Here is a 20,975-nt window from a genome sequence, read left to right as displayed (position 1 = left end):
TATACCTTGCTGAGGTGTTTGAGTTTTATTTGCAGCCAGTGAGAGACCACTGAGAGATTTTTAAGCCAGTGAGTGACATTATTCTATTTTCATTTTAGAAGTATCCCTCTAATGTTGCATTTCTGAAGAATATCACTGCTTATCTATTACAAGTTTAAGGGTCTAAAATAACACACGTTTATTATCTCACAGTTTCTTTGTAGCAGTCATGCACCCATAATCATATATATGCCATCTCTTTGCAATATTGTGTTGGTTAGAAGCAAGTCAGAGGCCACATCCACACTTGAAGGGGAGATGACTATACAAGGCAAGATTCTAGAAGTATTCAGAATTACACTGGAAAATATGTATGTTCCCACCCACAGTTAGCCAAAGTTTGAGAGCACAGTCTCCCAAACCATCCTCATTTCTTATACCAACTGAAAGTTTGGGGGGTTCCCCAAACTACCCTCACATTTGATAATTTTCTAGGACTCATGGAACTCACTGAAAACCATTCTATTCATGGTTATGTTTTATCACAGGGAAAGGATACACATAAACATCAGCCAGAGGAAGAGACGCATTGGACAGAGTCTATGAGGGTTCCAAGTGCAGAGCTTCCATTGTTCTTAGGATGCGTTACCCGCCCAGCATTGGTGTATGACAAGGAATATGGGTATTGCCAACCAGGAAAGCACTACTGAGCCTCACAGTTCAGTTTTTACTGGGGCTTCATTACATATGCATGATCAATTGAGTATCCCACATGGTTGAACTCTGCCCCCAGGTTGACTGATACTATATGACACATCCTAAATCACATGGTTGTCTTTCTGGCATGGCCAACCTAAGACTATTTGGTATGGCCCGTCCCACCCTAAGATTGGATGTGTTAACCAGCATTCTAAACAAAGATAGAGATTACCTCCTAGAAGCTGACAGCAAAGCCCAAACCCCTCTTTGGTGTCAAATTCTTTACTACATAGTTTCCAGTATAAAATATGTTTCAAAGTTAGATTGTTTTCTACTCCAGAAAGAACTATTGTGTCCTGGTAGAAAGCTGTTTAGCTTTCACTGAACAGTAATAAAAGGTGAAAGCTAAGGCTCAAGAGCAGGCATTTATCCGAAATTGAGAGGGTTATCTCTGTGGAGATCTTTTTGGTGACCCTGCCACATTATCCTTGGTATCTTTATAGGGTTTTATATCTTTGAAGGTGTCCCAGAATTTTGCCTTGTGTAGTCATCTCCCCTTCAGTGTGGGAATGACCTCTGACTTGTTTCTAATGAACATTCTAGGATTTTATGGGAAGTCTATGATTTGAATCTCTGTCTCAAGTCTCTGCTTATGCCTGAAGCCTAGTTGTTTGGTCAAATGAGATAAAGATGTAGTTGCTTGGTCAAATGAGTTAAAGATGCGAACCCAAGTACTTCCCGGACTAAAGGCTTAAGTTTAAAGGGAGGGGAATTATGACTCAATATAAAGAAGGGTTAATGTTAAAAATTTATCGTATTTGTGATTTTAATTTTTCTGAGTAGTACATAAGTCTAGGTATAATAAATTTGCAACCTAAACATGTAAGGACAGACATATCCATAAATGCCGTGCTATTTACTTGCTAGGCATACCAGGTTATACTTATTTAGGAAATTGGAATGCGTAAGAAACTTTGGATTTTTAGCGGTTATGATTTAATTTTGTTTCCAGCTGCTGTTATTCTTTATTTCTAAGATTTAGAAAAGATGTATTTGGAATCAGGAAATTGGGGTTTTAGTTCTAGCTTTCCATGGGTCATATGAATCCTTTGCTATAGTAAAAGTATACAGAAGAGACAGGTTCATTTCTTCTGTTTTTTCCCCATGGAATTGGTTTAGTATGTTACGTGATATGCATACATCTGCATTTTGGGTTAGTGGTTCCAACTTGAGGAATAAAGTAAAAATGTATAGTTTTCAGGTAATATTTAAACACATGCTAAACATTCTCAACCAGTATTATTATAAGCAAATTTATTAAATATCCTTTATTTTTATTTCCTTTCTAATATGTTTGCTAATTAAGCTTGGGTTCATGGTATGATTTGGATTTATTTGTTAGTGGTCACAAACACACACAGTTCAGCCTCAGAGCTAATATAGCTAATACCTTGAAGTGTAATGAGAAAATTGATGAATTTTCATCTTTTTCTTTCCTGATATAAATATATCATCTGGTTTTGTTTGCAGCTCTGGTAGGAGGTAGAACTTTATTCTTCCATCCTCCTAGGGAAAGCATTGGTGGTTATTTGTTTTGTTTTCTTTTTAATGAGAAATACTTGGGGTAGGCATGAGTTCCTCTGGACATTTTTGAGTAACAAAAGATGGTTGTTAACCTGCCTCCTTACTTGGCCCTGCAGCTGGAGGACATTTTATGACGTGTTTATATATACATGCCTTTAAAGGGAGAGCAGAGGTGACCTCTTCTTCCTAATAGACAGGAAGAGTTTGACTACTCTAGCCAGAGGAGCCAGGCAGCCAAGTGCCTTTTGAGGGAGGGAGGGAACTCTGCTTCCCACCCTTGTAGGCCATCTAGAGGTGCTTTGGAAGCTGAACCATCAAATAATGACTTGGAATATGTTTGTGGTGGGTATATGATTTAAGCTCCCTCCTCTCTCTCCCTAATGAAATCTTTAGTAAATTCTGTCTTGTTTACTAGTCTTTTGTACAAGTGGAACCTTGCAAGGAACCTGAAGGATGCTAACTCCATTCTAGAGGTTCCCCGAGAGAGCTCCAAGGCATGCGAAGCACAGCTGATGGCTGGGGGCACATATATCCAGTGGGCTGCTGGGCTGGACATACTGCAGTAATTACTGCTTGTAGGGTACCTGTAACTGGCATGCAGTTTGTTAAATGCTTTGGTATGTATACTATCTCTACTTGTCCTTATAACAGCCCTGTGAGAACCACCTTCCTTACAGAAATGCAGAAAGGGAGGCTTCAAGAAGTAACTTACTCAGAGTCATCTTGCTTAGTTACGAGTGTGAAGTCAGGCTTCTACCAAGGTATATCTGATTTCAAGTTCCTTGTTACGAACTGCTAAACTGTGCAGGTTTTTTCTTCACTAAGCCTATTCATTGAAGATTAAAATGTATTTTCATTTGTCAATTTAGGAGGAGATAAAAATAGGTGCTCCAGAATTCTGAAAATTTGGAGGGTTTTAACTGTGCAAGAGGTGAAATAAGTAATTACCACATCTTTATATTAATATCACCGTAGGACCTGTTTTCTCCACTCTTGCCAATCAGTCCCTACTCACACATCAAAGTACCATCTCTTTGAAGCCTTCAACTGCTTCACATCCTGGCCAGAAATAAAGTCGGCATATCTGTGTTCACATCATGTTTCAGTTACTGCCACATTGTATTTCTTTCTTCCTTTTGTTAGAGTGAGTTATTAGATTTTATTGTCTCTGTTAAATTTTTAAATAACAGCTTTATTGAAATAATTCACATCTCATGCAATTCACTTTTTTAAAGTGTACAATTCAATAGTTTTTAGTATTTTCAAACTTGTACAATCATCACTGTAATCAATTTCAGAATATTTTCATCACCCCCAAAAGAAAGACTCTATCCATTGTCAGTCATCCCCCAGTTTCCCTTTATTCTCCTGCCCCCCAACCCCAGGCAGCCAATAATCTTTCTGTCTCTATAGACTTGCCTCTTCTAGACATTTTATATAAATGGAATCATACAGTAGGTGGTCTTCTGTGACTGACTTCACTAGCATAATGTCTTCATGGTTCATCCATGTAGTAACATGTGTCAGTACTTCATTCCTTCTTTTGGCTGAATAATTTTCCATTGTGTGGATATACCACATTTTGTTTATCCTTTCATCAGCTGAAGGACATTTGAGTGGTTTCCACTTTTTGGCTATTAATGAATAATGCTGCTATGAACATTTGTGTACATGTTTTTGTGTGAACATATGTGTTCAGTTCTCTTAGGTATATATCTAGGAGTAGAATTGTTGGATCATAGGTAACTAACTTTTTGAAGAACTGCCAGACTGCTTTCCAAAGCAGCTGCACCATTTGACTGCATCACCAGCGGATTCCACTTTCTGTACCTCCTCATTAATACTTATTATTTGTCTGCCTTTTTGATTATAGCCATCCAGTGAATGTAAAGGAATATCTCGCTGTGGTTTTGATTTGCATTTTCCTGATGGCTCCTCATTAAATTTTAAATTGTTCTGGGTAAGAAATAGTCTTCTCTTTCTGATCTCCTAAAACACCCACAGTATTTTCCACATATTAGCTCATAATAAATGTTTAAATTTATAACCCTATTTTAAAAAATTTCATTAAAGGGGGAGATGGTCCTTAAAGTTTTTTACCTCTTTGGAAAATGTGCTCTACCCACATCACTATCGTTTTGCTCTTACCTTTACCCTCACACCTGTGTCTCATAGCGTCACAGGTGTACATATGTATTATGTTTGACCTCTCATTACTAAGCCCTGCATACCAAATGACTTGCTGAATGTTAATTAAATGAATGAATGAATGGAGTGTTGTTCATGTTCATTCTGGATTGTTGAGCTTGTCCCTGGGGACATGTGGGTGTTCTGTTTCTGCTACATGCTAATAACCTACTCAAAGATATAAAGAGCATTAGAGGCTTCATTTTAAACTGTCATCTCCAGAAAAATAGACTCACCACTAGACAACTGCTTTTAAAATACAGTTTTAATTTGTCTTTTTGCATACTATTTAAATTGTTACTGTTTGTTTGAGGGGTTTCCTGTATAGGCAGTTCCAGATTTGTGTTTATTCCTTATCTGAGGAATTCTGTGAAATATTAGCCTGGTAAATCAAGAAAGTTCATCATAGAAGCTATACTTCATTATAAGGCATACTTAAAATGCTTCAAAATGATATATGATTTTTAAGGATTTAAAGAAGATATCAAAGCCTGTCATTCAAATTTCAAAGGAACTCTATTCAACTTTAACACTATGTAAATAAACATTGGCTGATATACATATATGTTTCTAATATATTGTGTTAGGAAAATAAAAGTGTTTAATTATGTTGATATACTTTCTTGTGCTAACATTAACTTAACCTTGTGAACAGAGCAGTTATTTATTAGCAAATCTTTATGTAAATAAAACCTTTCTCTAGTGAATTTACTATAGAAACACTGGAACGCAGTCAAGATTGTTTTGTACAATTGCTGAAATTTGCTAAAATATGAATTGTGATAAGATGATGTGGTGTTTTTTAGGTATCCAAATACAGGGTTTAAATATTTGTTGATTTCGTGCTCTGAGAGAAAAACAAGACTAGTTGATTTCATAAGTCTGTGTGCCTTGGATCCTTAGTACGATAGCCTCTTTTGAAAATCAAGAATATCATTCTGTGCTCTAAGTGGCAGGACCAGTGGGTGGCTGTCATGGTGATGATATTCAAATACAAGTGTGAAAGCTTTTCTGGACATTAGGTCAAAAAAACAGTCTAGTCCTTAAATGAGTAGCTGCTGTTACATTAATGTAACCTTCTGGCATTTAAACACTATGCTCATAGTGATTTAAAGCACATGGCTTACAGTTCTTAGCTTCTAACACTACTTCTTACATCATTATTAGAAAAATTACTGTTAATAGAAGTGGTCATACTTGCTTTTTTTCTCAACATGATGATAATTTAATATTCAAAGTGTAGTTTTTGATTCCTACTTATCATTCTAATTTACATTTCTAAAGATTTATATCATTTTGAGTAAGTTCTAATCCTGTGTAATGATGCAAATGTTGTCAACAACCTAAATTCAATTTGATCTCATACTAGTACAGAATTCCAGGTATATTACTACGAGCTATGCATATTTAGTTAAATTTATACTGAATAATAAGATTTCGTGAAGTTATAAATGTATACCTATATAGTTTCTTGCCATTCTTGACTTCCATAATAGTGAGGGTCAACATTTTCTTCTGTTCCTTCTTCTTGGGCTTCATGGTGATCATCGTGATCTTCACTGTCACCATCATCTTGAAATCTCCTGAAAACCTGGGTCTTCAGTTGTATTGTTTGACCATTAGTGCTTCTTTGTTCACCATAATAAATAGTGTGTATATGAGGGAAGCAGAGGAAAATGTATGAGCTTATTGGCTCTTTTAGCTTATTTTGATCTACACGAATGTATGTTAAATGATGGTAATGTAGTGGGTCAACAGATGGACACATCAATGTGACATTGATATCTGAAAAATACAAATTAAAAATTAATCCTGCTGAATTACATCCATAATCCTATATTGAATTTTATTAAAATGTTTATGGGGTATAGTTTTATTAATTAAAATACTTGTAAGTGGAATTATTTTTTACAGTAATCAAATAGTAAAATGAAAATGAAACTATAAGTGAATTTTATATTATCAAAATAAACGATGGCTTCATTGGCTATTAAGTAATTATTTAAGTATTAAATAAATTATTTAAGTAATAAATTCTTAGTAGAAACAATCTCAAAAAGAAAAAAGTGAAAATCACCTATAGTTCTACTACTCAGGATCTCATATTTCTTTGTATACTCTACAGTACTAATTCTCAATGTTCAAGGTGATAACATTTAATAGAAAAGACTATAAACCTTGGAGTACACCTTTCTCTGGGGCCAATTTCTGCCATTTCCCTAGCCAGCTTCAAAGCAACCATTTTCAGCAATTTGTAAAGCATATGGTTTTAAAGATTTGTTCTTTAAAAGGTCAAAATACTCTTCTTTCTGTCTTTAAAAGACAATGATGCTCCTAATGAATTCAGTAAAGTTGCAGGATACAAAATTAATACACAGAAATCTGTTGCATTTCTATACACTAACAACAAAAGATCAGAAAGAGAAATTAAAGAAACAATCCAACTTACCATCACGTCAAAAAGAATAAAATAACTAGGAATAAACCTACCTAAGGAAACAAAAGACCTGTCTGTACTCCAAAAACTATAATATGCTGATGAAAGAAATCGAAGATGATACAAACAGATGGAAAGATGTACCATGTTCTTGGATTGGAAGAAGCGATATTCTCAAAATGACTATACTACCCAAGGCAATCTACAGATTCAGTGCAATCCCTATGAAATGGCATTTTTCACAGAACTAGAACCAAAAAAATCTTAAAATTCATGTGGAGACACAAAAGACCCTGAATAGCCAAAGAAATCTTGAGAAAGAAAAATGAAGCTGGAGGAATCAGGCTCCCTGACTTCAGACTATACTACAAAGCTACAGTCATCAAAATGGTGTGGTACTGGCACAGAAACAGACATATAGATCAATGGAACAGGGTAGAAAGCCCAGAAATAAACCCGCACACCTATGGTCAATTAATCTACGACAGAGGAGGCAAGACTATACAATGAAGGAAAGACAGTGTGTTCAGTAAATGGTGCTGGGAAAACTGGACAGCTACATGTAAAACAATGAAATTAGAACATTCTTTAACACCATACACAAATTAAACTCAAAATGGATTAAAGACCTAAATGTAAAACCAGATACTGTAAAACCCTTAGAGGAAAACTTAGGCAGAACACTCTTTGACATAAATCACAGCAATATCTTTTCTAAGCCATCTCCTAGAGTAATGGAAATAAAAAAATAAATAAACAAATGGGACCTCATTAAACTCAAAAGCTTTTGCACAGCAAAGAAACCATAAAAAAAATGAAAAGACAACCTACAAAATGGAAAAAAATATTTGCAAACGATGCAACCGACAAGGAATTAGACTCCATTTATAAAGAGCTCATACAACTCCATAACAAAAGACCAAACAACTCAGTCAAAAAATGGTCAGGAGACCTAAATAGACATTTCTCTAAAGACGATATTACAGATGGCCAAGAGGCACATGAAAAGATGCTCAACATCGCTAATTATTAGAGAAATGCAAATCAAAACTACAATGAGATATCACCTCACACCAGTCAGAATGGCCATCATCAAACAATCTATAAACAATAAATGATGGAGAGGGTGTGGAGAAAAGGGAACCCTCCTACATTGTTGGTGGGAATATAAATTGGTACAGCCACTATGGAGAACAGTATGGAGGTTCCTTAAGAAACTAAAAATACAGCTACCATATGATCCAGCAATCCCACTCCTGGGCATATATCTGGAGAAATCCATGGTTCGAAAGGATAGAGGCACCCCAAATGTCATTGCAGCACTGTTTCCAATAGCCAAGACATGGAAGCAACCTAAATATCCATCGACAGATGAATGGATAAACAAGATAGGGTACATATATACAATGGAATATTACTCAGCCATTAAAAAAGAATGAAATAATGCCATTTGCAGCAACATGGATGGACCTGGAGATTATCACACTAAGTAAAGTAAGTCAGAGAAAGAAAAATATCATATGATATCACTTATATGCAGAATCTAAGAAAAAATGATACAAATGAACTTATTTACAAAACAGAAACAAACTCACAGACTGAGAGAACGAACTTATAGTTACCAGGGGGGAAGAGTGGGGGAGAGGAATAGATTTGGAGTTTGGGATTGACATGTACAACAAGGACATACTCTATAGCACAGGGATCACTGCTCGATATTCTATAATAACCTAAATGGTAAAATAATTTGAAAAAGAATAGATACATGTATATGTATAACTAAATCACTTTGCTGTTCACCTGAAACTAACACAACATTGTTAATCAACTATGCTCCAATATAAAATAAAAATTAAATAAGTAAATAAATTAAAATTAAATAAATAAAAAATAAAAACAATACACACAAAAAAATGAAATTTTACATACTTTCAATTTCATTATTTTCTAGGTATAGGTGTTCTAAATTTCTTGGAATATAGAATGCTTGCTTCAGTTTGTTGTGTCCAACATTGAGCTCTATAAGGTTGGAAAGATTAAAAATATAATAAGGGATGTCTTGTAGTTTATTGTGTGACATTCTTAGAGCATGAAGTTTTGGGAGTTCTTTGAAGTAATTTTCTGGTATAGCAGATATTGAATTATTTTCTAAAGACAGATACATAAGTGAAGAAGGCAAACCAGGAGGCATTGATTCTAATCTGTTATTACATAGGTTAAGCTGCATTAGTTTTTCCATTTTCGCAAGGATTTTTTCTTGTAATGTAGAATCATCAATTTGATTGTAACAAAGATCAAGCATGGTCAAGTTTACTAGCCCATTTACAGCATTTGTCTGCAGTCTGGAGATCTGATTGTAACCAAGAAGAATCCTTTCCAAAGACTTAGGAAGAGGAAATGGAAAGTCTTCTAAATTGTTATGCTGTAGGTGGAGTTGTAGTAGATTTGACAATTTGGCAAACACACCATGATCAATATTTTGAGATTTAATTTTGTTGTGGCTGAGGTTGATTTCTTTAAGATGAGTGGCATTGATGAATGAATCTGCAGTCACAACCTCAATTTCATTAAACTGAAGATAAACTTGCTGAATGTATGCTGGAATATTTGGGATAGTCTTGAGTTTGCGATTATCACAGTACATTGATGATGGAAAGTTAGGTGGACAGAAGCATTCACTGGCACAACCTAAAGTATGCTGATGAAATGGAACTCCATAATCTTCATTTTGATGAAATTGGAATTCTGGTTGGTAGACATCATCTGGTTCTTGGTCATAATCTTCATTCCATTGATAACTTTCATACTGGCAATATACTTTGACTCCAAGAAAGAAGAAAAGGACACACACTGGACTTGAAAAGCCCATGTTCCTTTTTTTGTCCTATTACAAGGCAAAAAGGAAATATATTGTGGGAAAAGTGAGTAAACTTAGAATAATTTGTATATAAATTGACAGTTATATAAAATGCATAATATCTATATCTGTATTGAAATATATAAAAGAGTGTCCAGAATTAATGGGTACTGCTCAGACCAAAATTAATGTATAAGGTGGTATTTTTTAAAAAGTCACATACTGCATTGAACCAGACTAAGTAACCATCTTTTAAGAGAATCTCGATTTGTCTTGTTTACTAGACTATAGATTTACAATGATAGCATGACATCTCTCCACCCCAAAGCCAAGTGCTCTTTCCATATAAATGCTGGATGTTCTCACTGACTATTTGGCCCCTTCAGTGATGTTTACTGCCTATGAGAAGAGAGACTCTATGTTTTAGTTACTTAGGAGATTCTTGATATTAACCAAAATTTTCCCGCTGCAACTTTTGTTTGCTGATGTTCTTTTCTGCTCTTTGGAAGAACATAGAACACTCCATTTTACGTGAAAGCTTGAGATACTAAAAATAACTATCATGTTTCCTCTTAGTGTTTTCTGTCCAAGACTAACTGTGACTTCAAATTTTCCCTGTGAAATAGTTTGCAGAATCCAATTATTTTGTCTCTGACTCTACTTGAATAACTACTTTAAATCACAAACACACACAACATTTACATTCTACAAAATTAGTTTCTAATTGATTATTCTATACATTTTTCCTATTACCTTCCTAGCTTCTTTCTTTCCACTGATATTTTGGAGTTAATTTCTGGATACACAGATATTAAAAACACACTGTCCTGTCTCCCAGGAGTTTAGGTCTTAGTGGAGAATCAGATGATGACTTTGCCTCTTTTTTCACCAAGAAAATAGAAGAGACAATCATTTACTCTAATATATTGACTTCTATTTAATCTTATCCCTTCCTACATAAAATGCCAAAATGGTAATGGTTTCATCTTTTAAACAATTTTGATTTTGAAATTCATAAAGTTTCCTTTTGCAAATCTAAATAGACTCCATCCATTGTTCCTTTTTATCCATGTGATTCATGGAGGACATGGCATTTGCATTAGACTTTGAAGGAATGTGAGGGTTCTCACAGAGGGAAATAGGGAAGATTTGCAGCTAGAAGAGATGAGCAAAAACATGTAAGCAACAAAGGGTGAGATGTTTGGGATGTGGTGGTTAACTGTTGAAGGAGCACAATAAGACTGTTACAGCCAATCTCAACCAGAACCTAAAGGCCTAAATTGTGACCTCAGGAATTTGCACTCTGGGAATGAACACCTAGTTTAATTCATTAATATAGTTGAGCCATAATCTTCACACTGCAGTGTTCATGCATCAAGTAAGATAGAGTCCTGGGAGGAGAAGTGAAAGAGTATGGTCTCATCCCAAAGGGCAGTGTTCAGTGCTGGCTGACCCAGACAGGGCACTGGGAAGCTCCCAGTGGGTATGATTAGTAGTGCTTTTTCACCTGCTATAATTAGTGACCCTGTACTAGATGTTGTGTGTGGACATGGTTAGAAAAGAGCCTTGCAAATATTACTAGTGATTTAGTTAGTTTGATTGGGCTACTTGATGATTGTCTCGAATTTTAGAGGTGAGGCACTGTGCTTGGTGGGAAATACAGAAATGAAGAAAATATGAAGACATGAGCATACAATTTAGTAGACATATTCTCAGGCAGAGGGAAATATGGTTTGCAGCAGAGATACCAGTGCTGTGGGAACCAGTGTCTTAACCCTGCTTGCGGGAGACAGGGAAACCTTTGCAGACATCATTTGGCCAGGACTTCGGGAGATTCACAGGAATGGGTATAGAACACCCTATACATATTACTCTCTAGTTGATAATATTTTATGTATTAAAATTATAGTATTTTATACTCATTATACTATAACATATCAACTTTTTTTTTAAGTGCTTGTCATACTTCATTTAAAGTACTGCACCATGGAGTTGAGATGAAAGTAGAAGCAGAGGCAGAGACATGCAGCTGTGCAGGGTCAGGCCATGTAGGGGGTCTCAGAAGCTGACTGATACACAGTTGAACTTTGAAAAGAGTACTGCTCATCAGAACTCTGAATTTTAACCTTGTGTTAGAACATCAGTAATCATCAGTTAGTAATCTTACATTTGAGAATTAAAGTCATGACTGTTCAACAACTACAAGAAATTGTTGGGAAAAAAGGAGACCTGGATGATACTTTTGGTTCAGCATTTACCTTTGCCTAGGAATCAAGACCTCATGATGAGGACCTCTCTGAAAATAAAGGGATTCTTAGTATTATCTGCTTTTGGTCTTCTTGGCCGCCTAAGAAGAAAGGTCTTTCCCTGAAGACATTTTCTCTTCTAAATCTGAGTTCATCATCATTGTCCTCATCCACTGAGGACCTCGGCCCTCTAGCTCAACCTTGTCCCACTCCCTTTTCAATAAGTGCTGTTTTCTGGTCTAAAATCCATTCCATCTCCATTGATATACCATTATTTTCTATTTTTTTTACTCCTCAACTTCACCCCTGATCATTTTCCCTGTTATAGTCCTCTCTTATTTCTTTTTATCCAAATTTTTCATTCAGCTAATCTTTTACCAGCCATTTGCAAGGCATACTTTTATTACTTCTGCCTTTTATGTTCGGCAATTTATGCCTTGTCTCCTATAGCATAACTCATAGCAAAACATTATAACTCACTGTCAATCATCTCATTTCTCAACCTCTAATTTTTGACAGACTCTAGTACAATGCACAGTTTGTAAGTGCTCACAGATTTGTTGAATGCATGATTGATTTTTTGTTATAGATTACATCTTGTTAGTGATGTTTATTGCTACTAATGTTGATTATTTCTAGGCATTTATTTCACCACAGTGATTTCTCTAAATGAACATTTTCACAGAGAACATGGCTATTCTATTTTCTATTGAATATTTCTGTCACAATATACTATATTCACTTTCCTACCTGTATTCCTTACCTTGTTTAGTAGAAAAATCACAAATGTGAAAAAGAAAGTTTAAGGCAAACTGAAATATGTTACCAGGTTTTTAAAATTACTCATTAATATGAATTTTTCATATTATAGCTAAAAAAGTTTCTATGTCATAACATTTCTCTTACCTGGAAAAAAGCACTCGTGCTTTCATCAAGAAAGTTCTAAGTTAAATTACGAATCAAAATGAGATGGAACTTTGTCCTGGAAAGTTTAAAGTAATTGGAAAGCTTCATAGCATTTTATTATTTTAAAAACTTAATTGTTTTGTTGGTATGCCACAGAAACTAAAATATAAGAAACCAAGTATTAGGATATGATTCAGAATTTTTTCCAAAGCAGTTTTAAATTTAACCCTGTAAAATTAAAGTTGTATACATCACTGTCACACACAAGGCCTAAGGAAGTAAAACTCTTTTGCTATTAAAAATATGAAAGTCTCAAAATTATTTTTAGCCATAATACATTTGGATCTTAATTAACTGAAACCCAAGAAACTAGAACATTCAGTGCTAGATAGAGTACTTGTATTTTCTCTTTGAGGAAGAGGCAAACACATCGTAACATCAGAGATTTGGTTAATAAAGAAATTTTGAGAAAATTTCTAGTGAAATTTGTACAAATACCCATTTCTCTAAAACCAGAATCTCTAGCATTGCTCAGATGTATTTCTCAAAGGCATTCGCTGTTTTTTTGTCACTTAAAGTTGAGAGAGAGAGAGAGGGAGAGGGAGAGAGAAACAGAAAATTATTCCATTAACGTGAGAATCTTTCATTCAAAGTAAAAAAAAATCTAAACAAAAATCATTTATTGGGTAAATCTTAAGTTAGAAAATTAAATTCCCTATATTATTTCCCTGAATATTTTTGCTAATCAAATGTTAATGTAGCTTTTACCAGATATTGCTTATAAAAATGTGCATTTATGATGGCTATAATCTATTTTAATGTTAAATCAAATATATTTTAAACAGTAGAAATATTTTCTTTAAAAAATGAAAATTATTTTATCATCATACCTGTTGAGTTTGCTTTAGTTTTCAGGGACTGATGAATTTGCAAATCCTGTAAATGAATCAGAAATTCCTAAATTCTTAAACTGAATCTCTTAAAAATCCACAGTAACTGTGTGTCCAGGCAGGGCTGTCCCTTGAATTGCTATAGCAATTTAAGCAAATATAATCTACTTGGAAAATACTTGGGTTGAATTAAAATTATGTATTTCTTTTCATTATCCAAAACTTTGTGGACTCAAATTAAAATGCTTGTGTTCTTGGTCAGATTTATGTGGCTTACTTCTTTCTTTTCCCCTTAATTTTGGTTTGAGGTATGGCAAGAATTTCCTCTAGTATGAAAGGCAAACAGAACTAAATGAAACAGCATGTACTGATTACTGTTTTATTTTCATTTTCATGCCAAAGAATTCTTCAAAGTAAGGTCCACTGTAACATGGAGCTCAGTGTCTTGGCATTTTAAGGTGGAACTCAGAGTCATCTTGAGACCTCGGTTGTCTGATACCGTGTATTCACACCAGTGCTTCCCTTTATTAAGACAAGGAACCAGGATGAGAAACATACAGCATTTCATATCTAGTTTATTTTAAAAATGAAATAGATGGTCATTAGTGACACAGATTAAATATATCACTTTTCCATACAAAGAAGTATACCTTCTTTTCTATCAGCTATCCCCTTTCTCACCTTCCTCCCAAATACATCCACTAGCATGTGTTCTAATAACCTTTGAAATAAAATTAATCTCTTAGTTATGGAATTCACTCAGAAGGTATATCTCTGATTTGTCTGTTTTTACTAGTACAAAAAAATAATTTTATAGTATTGAATAAGATGGAATTAGGAACTTCTGTTGACCAGCTGTTATTGCTTTTATTTTGCAGATGTAGAAAATTTACAAATTTCACTGAGCTGTCTCTCTTGAAGAGTGGCAGTTAACTACTTAAATGCTATATTTTTATACCAATATTTTCATATTTTAAACAGAGTTAACTTGTATCTCTTGGCAGTGAACTTTGAGTTCATTCTTTGGGAGATTCTTTCAAGCTTGTACAAACTAATAAGGTAAAGTGATTCCTGGAATTTGTTTTTGTTTCCTCAAAATAGTATTTTCCATTAGGTTTTCATAAAGAATGCACAAGATTTATTTTGTTATACTTCAGATTTTTAAAAAGTGTACAGTGTTTCAAGAGATGTTTTGGCAATACTGTAAAAATCTCATCTATTATTTGAGACACTGGTATGTAAAACGTGGCAGACCATATTTGGGCCAAGATTTCATCTTGTTACTGATCTTTTCCATATGTTTCCTTTTAGTGTTTGTTCTTAAAACTCAGACTTCCATGCTAAGGAGAAGAGAGCAAATCTGTACTTTTTCCAAAAATCATTCTACATGCCCTCACAGTTCTTTTGGAAGGTTAATGTAAAATTAACAGCTTAATTTTTATTAAATTCTTCTTTTAACTCTGTGATTTGAACTTATGATAGTGATTATGTTGTTCATGTTCCTAACAAATGTGAAAATATTTATCAATATATAGCTAGAACACTCAGAGTTGAAAGTGTCTAGGAAATTTAAATAAGGTTGATGGTGTCTAGGAGGTTTAGGTTTGGCAGGGGGTGGGAAGGGTGGTTTGAGTCAGGCCTTAGAGGAAAACTAGAAGCTGCAAGTGATTGTGATAGTTCACTGTTTCAGTTGGTGGTTATTTTATTTTATTTAAAAATTGTTTTTAGTTTTATTTATTTATTTTTGGCTGTGCTGCACTGCTTGCGGGATCTTAGTTCCCTGACCAGGGACTGAACCCTCACCCTCGACAGTGAAAGCACAGAGCCCTAACCACTGGGCCACCAGGGAATTCCCTCAGTTGGTGATTATAATTGTAGCAATTAGGGAGAGAAGTCAGTTGAATTGGTGAAAGTCTAAATTATATTCTATGATTATAATTTGACGGAAGTAGATAAACTATCTCAGAGCCAGATAACTAGTGCTGGCTAGGAAAGGTCTGACTGAGACTGGTAATTATGGTAATAAACCATAATAAAGATTTTTAATTCATTTATTCATCCAGCTAATATTTGTTGAGCACCTACTTTGTTCAAGGCAGTTTTAGGTGCTGAGAACCCAGCAGTAAAATTCCCTATTATCACTGAAGAGGAAGAGAGAAAATAAACATATCAAGTGGTGTGGAGTGCAATGGAGAGGAACAAAGCAAGGCAGAGGGGTAAAAATGAATGAGCACAGGGGTTTAAGTCAATAGTTCTGACACTACTGTGATGTATGCTGGAAAGGAATGGTTATGTAACTGTGGTGAATGGGGGAGCCAGGTGTCTCACAGCTGGAGGGAGGTTACAGATAAGCAAGTGGAGGTGGTGGGAATGAAAGGCTACGGTTGTTTTAGATCTCATTAATACTTGACATTATCTAACTTTCCCCCCCAATTTTTAGGTATATGATGGTATTACTTGTGATTTTAATTTCCATTTCTCTGATTACTAAAGAGGTTGAACATTTTTTCAAATGTTTTTCAGCCATTTGGATTTTCTCTTCTGAGGTATGCCTGTTAATGTTTTTGCTCATTTTTCTGTTGTGTTATTTGTCTTTTTCTTATTTATTTTTAGGGGTTTTTTATATGTTTATGGATACCCATTTTTTGTTATATGTGTGACACTGTCATCATTTTTCAGTTGATTCTCTTGGGTTTTTCAGGTTGATTCTCTTGGGTTTTGCATATGAATCATATGCAAATGATATTGTACCTTCTTTCTAATTGTTTTTGAGAGGATAGCTCTTATTTCAAGAAGATATTTTGCAAATCTTTACTCTTCAGACAATTGGACTGTTGCTTTGTGTTTCTCCCGGTTAACTCCTAAGTAAACCACATGAGATAAAAGTACAATTCAAATCAATAAGCCACATGATAACAAAACTGGAAGACATCATAGAAACTTCATCAAATAAGGAGGTATAGAGAGAAGAATTCAAAAAGACCAGCATACAACCAGCCACAGATGGCAAAGAGAGAGCAAGGAAGCACTCAAAGGCTCATGGAGCAGCCAGTACTTTCCACCCTCACAGAGTAAAGTTCCAAGATAATATACACAATTAAAAAGTAGTTGTCTATATAATCCATTAAATTTTTTTTTTCACTGACTGGGACTGAGTACAAAACAATAGCGTTTTCAGACTCAGGAAAGGGTGATAAGATGTGTTTCCCTTTGCCAAATTAATGGGAATGCCAAATTAATGGGAATATTTTCTTTTCTGTTAAAGGAGAGGGTAGGCCATGTGGATCCAGGAAGCAGAATTCCTATTACTTATGTTTACTCAAGTTAACAGTTATTAAGGAAATTTTTAGGAGAGGGTTATACAGGAGTGAAGTACTGACACCTACTGAAATTTTTAGGAGAGGTTGGCAAGGTTCTGGGATGGGTATGTCTGCTTGGTGGAGTGAGTGAATGAATGGATGTTTGCTGGATGAAGTGGGAGTATGAACTGGGAACGGGCACAGAAGAACCTTCTGGAGTGATAGAAATCTTTTATATCTTGATCTGCTTTGAACGAATGGTGCTAAGACAACTGGAACACATGCAAAAATTTACTGAAAATGGAACAAAGAGCTAAGTGTTAGAGCTAATATGGTTAAATTTTAGAAGAAAATATAATGTTAGTCATTATGACCTTGGGTTAGGCATCAGTTTCTTAAATGTGGCACTAAAAGCGCAAGAATCAGAAGAAAAAATAGGTAAATTGGATGTCATTAAAATTTAAATTGTTTTCTGTGCCAAAAGACACTATCAAGAAAGTGGAAAAAAAAAAAACCCACACATGGGAGAAAAATTTTGCAAATCATATATCTGATTAAGAACTTGTGTCTAGAATAAATAAAGAACTCGTACAACTCAATAATAATAATAATAATATTAAAATGAGTGAAGGATCTGAATAAATGTTTCTTCAAAGATAACAAATGGTCCACAAACATCACTAGTCATCAGGAAAATGCAAATCAGAGCCACAATGAAGTACCACTTCACATTCTCTAGGATAGCTGAAATTAAAAATATGGACAATTGCAAGTGTTGGTGAGGATGTGGAGATTTTGGAATCTACATATATTGCTGATGAAAAATAAAAATGGCACAGCCACTTTGGAAAACAATCTATAGTTCCTCAGAAAGTTAAACATAAAGTTGCCATTTGACCCATCAGTTTTACTCCTAAGTATATACCCAGGAAAAGTGAAGACATATGTTCACACAAAAACTTGAATGCACATATTTATAACAGCCAGAAAGTAGAAACAACTTATATGTTGATCAGTTGGTGAATGGATGAATAAGTGTGGTCCATCTATACAATGGAATATTACTTGGCAATAAAAAGGAGTGAAGTACTGACACATGCTATGACATGAATGAACCTTGAAAACATTATAAGTGGAAGAAACCAGTCACAAAAGACCACATATTATATGATTCCATTTATATGAAATGTGCAGAATAGGCAAATTGATAGAAACAGTGGATTTGTGGTTACCTAAGGCTGGGAGTAAATGACATTAATCAGGACAGGGTTTCTTTTTGGAGTGATAAAAATGTTCTGAAACTGATTGTGGTGATGGCTGCTAAGCTTGAATATATTAAAAACCTTTGAACTGTATACTTTAAATGGTAAATTGTACAGTATGTGAATTATATCCACAATAAAGCTGTTATTAAAAATAATAATAGCAATGGGAGTTTAAATGAATAAAATTGGCTTAAGTTGATAATTTTAAAAACTGAGTGAGAAGTAGATGAAAGTTCATTGTAGTGTTTTGTCTACTTTTGCTTCTATTGAAAATTTTCCTTAATAAAAAGGAAATCTCTTTTTTACATTTGGTAGTGTATATATATGTCCATGCCAAGATAGCTAGTGGGAAGCAGCCACATAGCACAGGGAGATCAGCTCGGTGCTTTGTGACCACCTAGAGGGGTGGGATAGGGAGGGTGGGAAGGAGACGCAAGAGGGAGGGGATATGGGTATATATGTATACGTATAGCTGATTCACTTTGTTATACAGCAGCAACTAACACAACATTGTAAAGCAATTATACTCCAATAAAAGTGTTAAAAACTAAAAATTTTTTTTTTAAAAAAAGGAAATCTCCAGCACTCAAACTGCAAGTTTTAATATTAGGAATTCATATGACTGATTGCACCTTCCATGTAGAGCTGGCATGGCACATGCTTTTGCCCCTTGGCCTAATTTGTCCTTGTGTTTCTGCCCCTTGCAGCCTTTGTAACCTCTTCCCCTGTCTACGGAAGGGCTCGTTTTAAAGGTCCCTCAGTAAGCTCTTCCCCTTTCTTTAGAAGGTCTCGTTTTAAAGGGCCCTCTGTAAGCTCTTTCCTTTGACTATGGAAGGGCTCGTTTTAAAGCAGTTATCTTTATTTTCATGCTGTTATTTTACCAAGGGAAAGATGTCACTGCTGGGAATATGTACCTTGTTACAGCACTGGTCGTCTTTATTCCCGTGGCGGTGACGGATCTGTTTTAGAGCTTCCCAGAGCCTGTGATAGAAACTGTATTGAGAAAAAATGTGCACTGGGAAAAAATGCCACCTGCCCCTACTTTATAGTAATGTGGAACACACAGTACATCTGCATCGGGTCTGTGGGAGAACTGGAGCCAGAGAGGGAGCTTCTAGGATGAAAGAAAGATACGTAGGATAAAAACACATTGCCTTGTTAGAATGAGGATAAAGGCTTTTTCTTTCCCTTCGATAAGCACCCTTTGCTGATTTAATCCAGAAGAATGCTTTGAGCCAATGAAGTGTGGTAGGCTTTGGTGGGGGGGAAGGAGAAAAAGGGGATGCAAAGATGACTTTGCAATCAAGTGCTTACACTCAAGATATCTACAATCCTCTAGATAATGTGAAGAAAAAACCCCATATATAAATAGCTATAATAAGTTAGATTTTGATAAGTACAAAAGAGAAGCACATCAAAATACTGGGAAGATTTGGAGGGTAGGGTGTGAGAAGCCACATCCGTTTATGGGAGAATCAGGAAGATGAACTGAGATGGGTGACCTTTGACACAGACATTTGAGGTTGGATAAGACTTTGATAGATGTAAAAGACAGCATTAATAAAGACACAGAAGCCAGAAAATACAGAGTATATTTGAGAAATAACAAGTAATCTTCAGCTGGAGTATAAAAAGATGTAAACATGAACTAAAAAGCTCAGAAAGCATTACTTAAATGTAGATCATGGAAGTCTTGAATGATGGGTTAAGCACTTTTTTAAATAATTATGTATTTTTGGCTGCATTGGGTCTTAGTTGCTGTGCACGGGCTTTTCTCTAGTTGTGGTGCGTGGGCTTCTCATTGTTGTGGCTTCTCTTGTTGTGGAGCACGGGTTCTAGGCATTTGGGCTTCAGTAATTGTGACTTGCAGGCTCCAGAGTGCAGGCTCAGTAGCTGTGGTGCACGGGCTTAGCTGCTCTGCGGCCTGTGGGATCTTCCCGGACCAGGGCTCGAACCTCTGTCCCCTGCATTGGCAGGCGGATTCTTAACCACTGCGCCACCAGGGAAGCCCTGGACTTGCTTTTGAGAGTTTGTTACTCTGCAGCAAGGTCCGCTTTTTTTTTTTTAACATCTTTATTGGAGTATAATTGCTTTACAATAATAGTGTGTTAGCTTCTGCTTTATATCAAAGTGAATCAGCTATACATATACATATATCACCATATCTCTTCCCTCTGCATCTCCCTCCCTCTTGCCCTCCCTATCCCACCCCTCTAGGTGGCCACAAAGCACCGAGCTGATCTCCCTGTGCTATGCGGCTGCTTCTCACTAGCTATCGGTTTTACCTTTGGTAGTGTATACATGTCCATGCCACTCTCTCACTTTGTCACAGCTTACCCTTCCCCCTCCCCACGTCCTCAAGTCCATTCTCTAGTAGGTCTGCGTCTTTATTCCCGTCCTGCCCCTAGGTTCTTCATAACCTTTTTTTTTTTTTAGATTCCATATATATGTGTTAGCATACGGTATTTGTTTTTCTTTCTGACTTAGTTCACTCTGTATGACAGACTCTAGGTCCATCCACCTCACTACAAATAACTCAATTTCATTTCTTTTTATAGCTGAGTAATATTCCATTGTATATATGTGCCACATCTTCTTTATCCATTCATCTGTTGATGGACATTTA

The 20,975-nt window shown here is 35.4% G+C and overlaps 2 protein-coding genes across 3 annotated transcripts in view; one reads left to right on the top strand and one right to left on the bottom strand.

Annotated features, from left to right (window-relative positions):
• Nucleotides 1-20,975, top strand: part of CENPP (centromere protein P) — a 223,929-nt gene that overhangs the window by 80,900 nt on the left and 122,054 nt on the right. The window lies entirely within an intron of this gene.
• Nucleotides 3,459-20,975, bottom strand: part of LOC132427499 (osteomodulin-like) — a 43,200-nt gene continuing 25,683 nt past the window's right edge. Inside the window, exons 9-10 of one of the 2 annotated variants that reach the window (XM_060015042.1) lie at nt 8,816-9,770; nt 3,459-6,234 (exon numbers count right to left, since the gene is read on the bottom strand). In XM_060015042.1, coding sequence (XP_059871025.1) covers nt 5,909-6,234; nt 8,816-9,770 — 1,281 coding nt within the window. In that variant the 3' untranslated portion in view covers nt 3,459-5,908. Of the gene's footprint in view, nt 6,235-8,815; nt 9,771-13,728; nt 13,832-20,975 lie in introns of those variants that run through there. The other variant, XM_060015043.1, reaches the window with a different exon arrangement.

The sequence above is a fragment of the Delphinus delphis genome, chromosome 6, assembly GCF_949987515.2.
Source record: "Delphinus delphis chromosome 6, mDelDel1.2, whole genome shotgun sequence".
NCBI lineage: Eukaryota > Metazoa > Chordata > Mammalia > Artiodactyla > Delphinidae > Delphinus > Delphinus delphis.
This window is presented reverse-complemented; position numbering and strand designations above follow the sequence as displayed.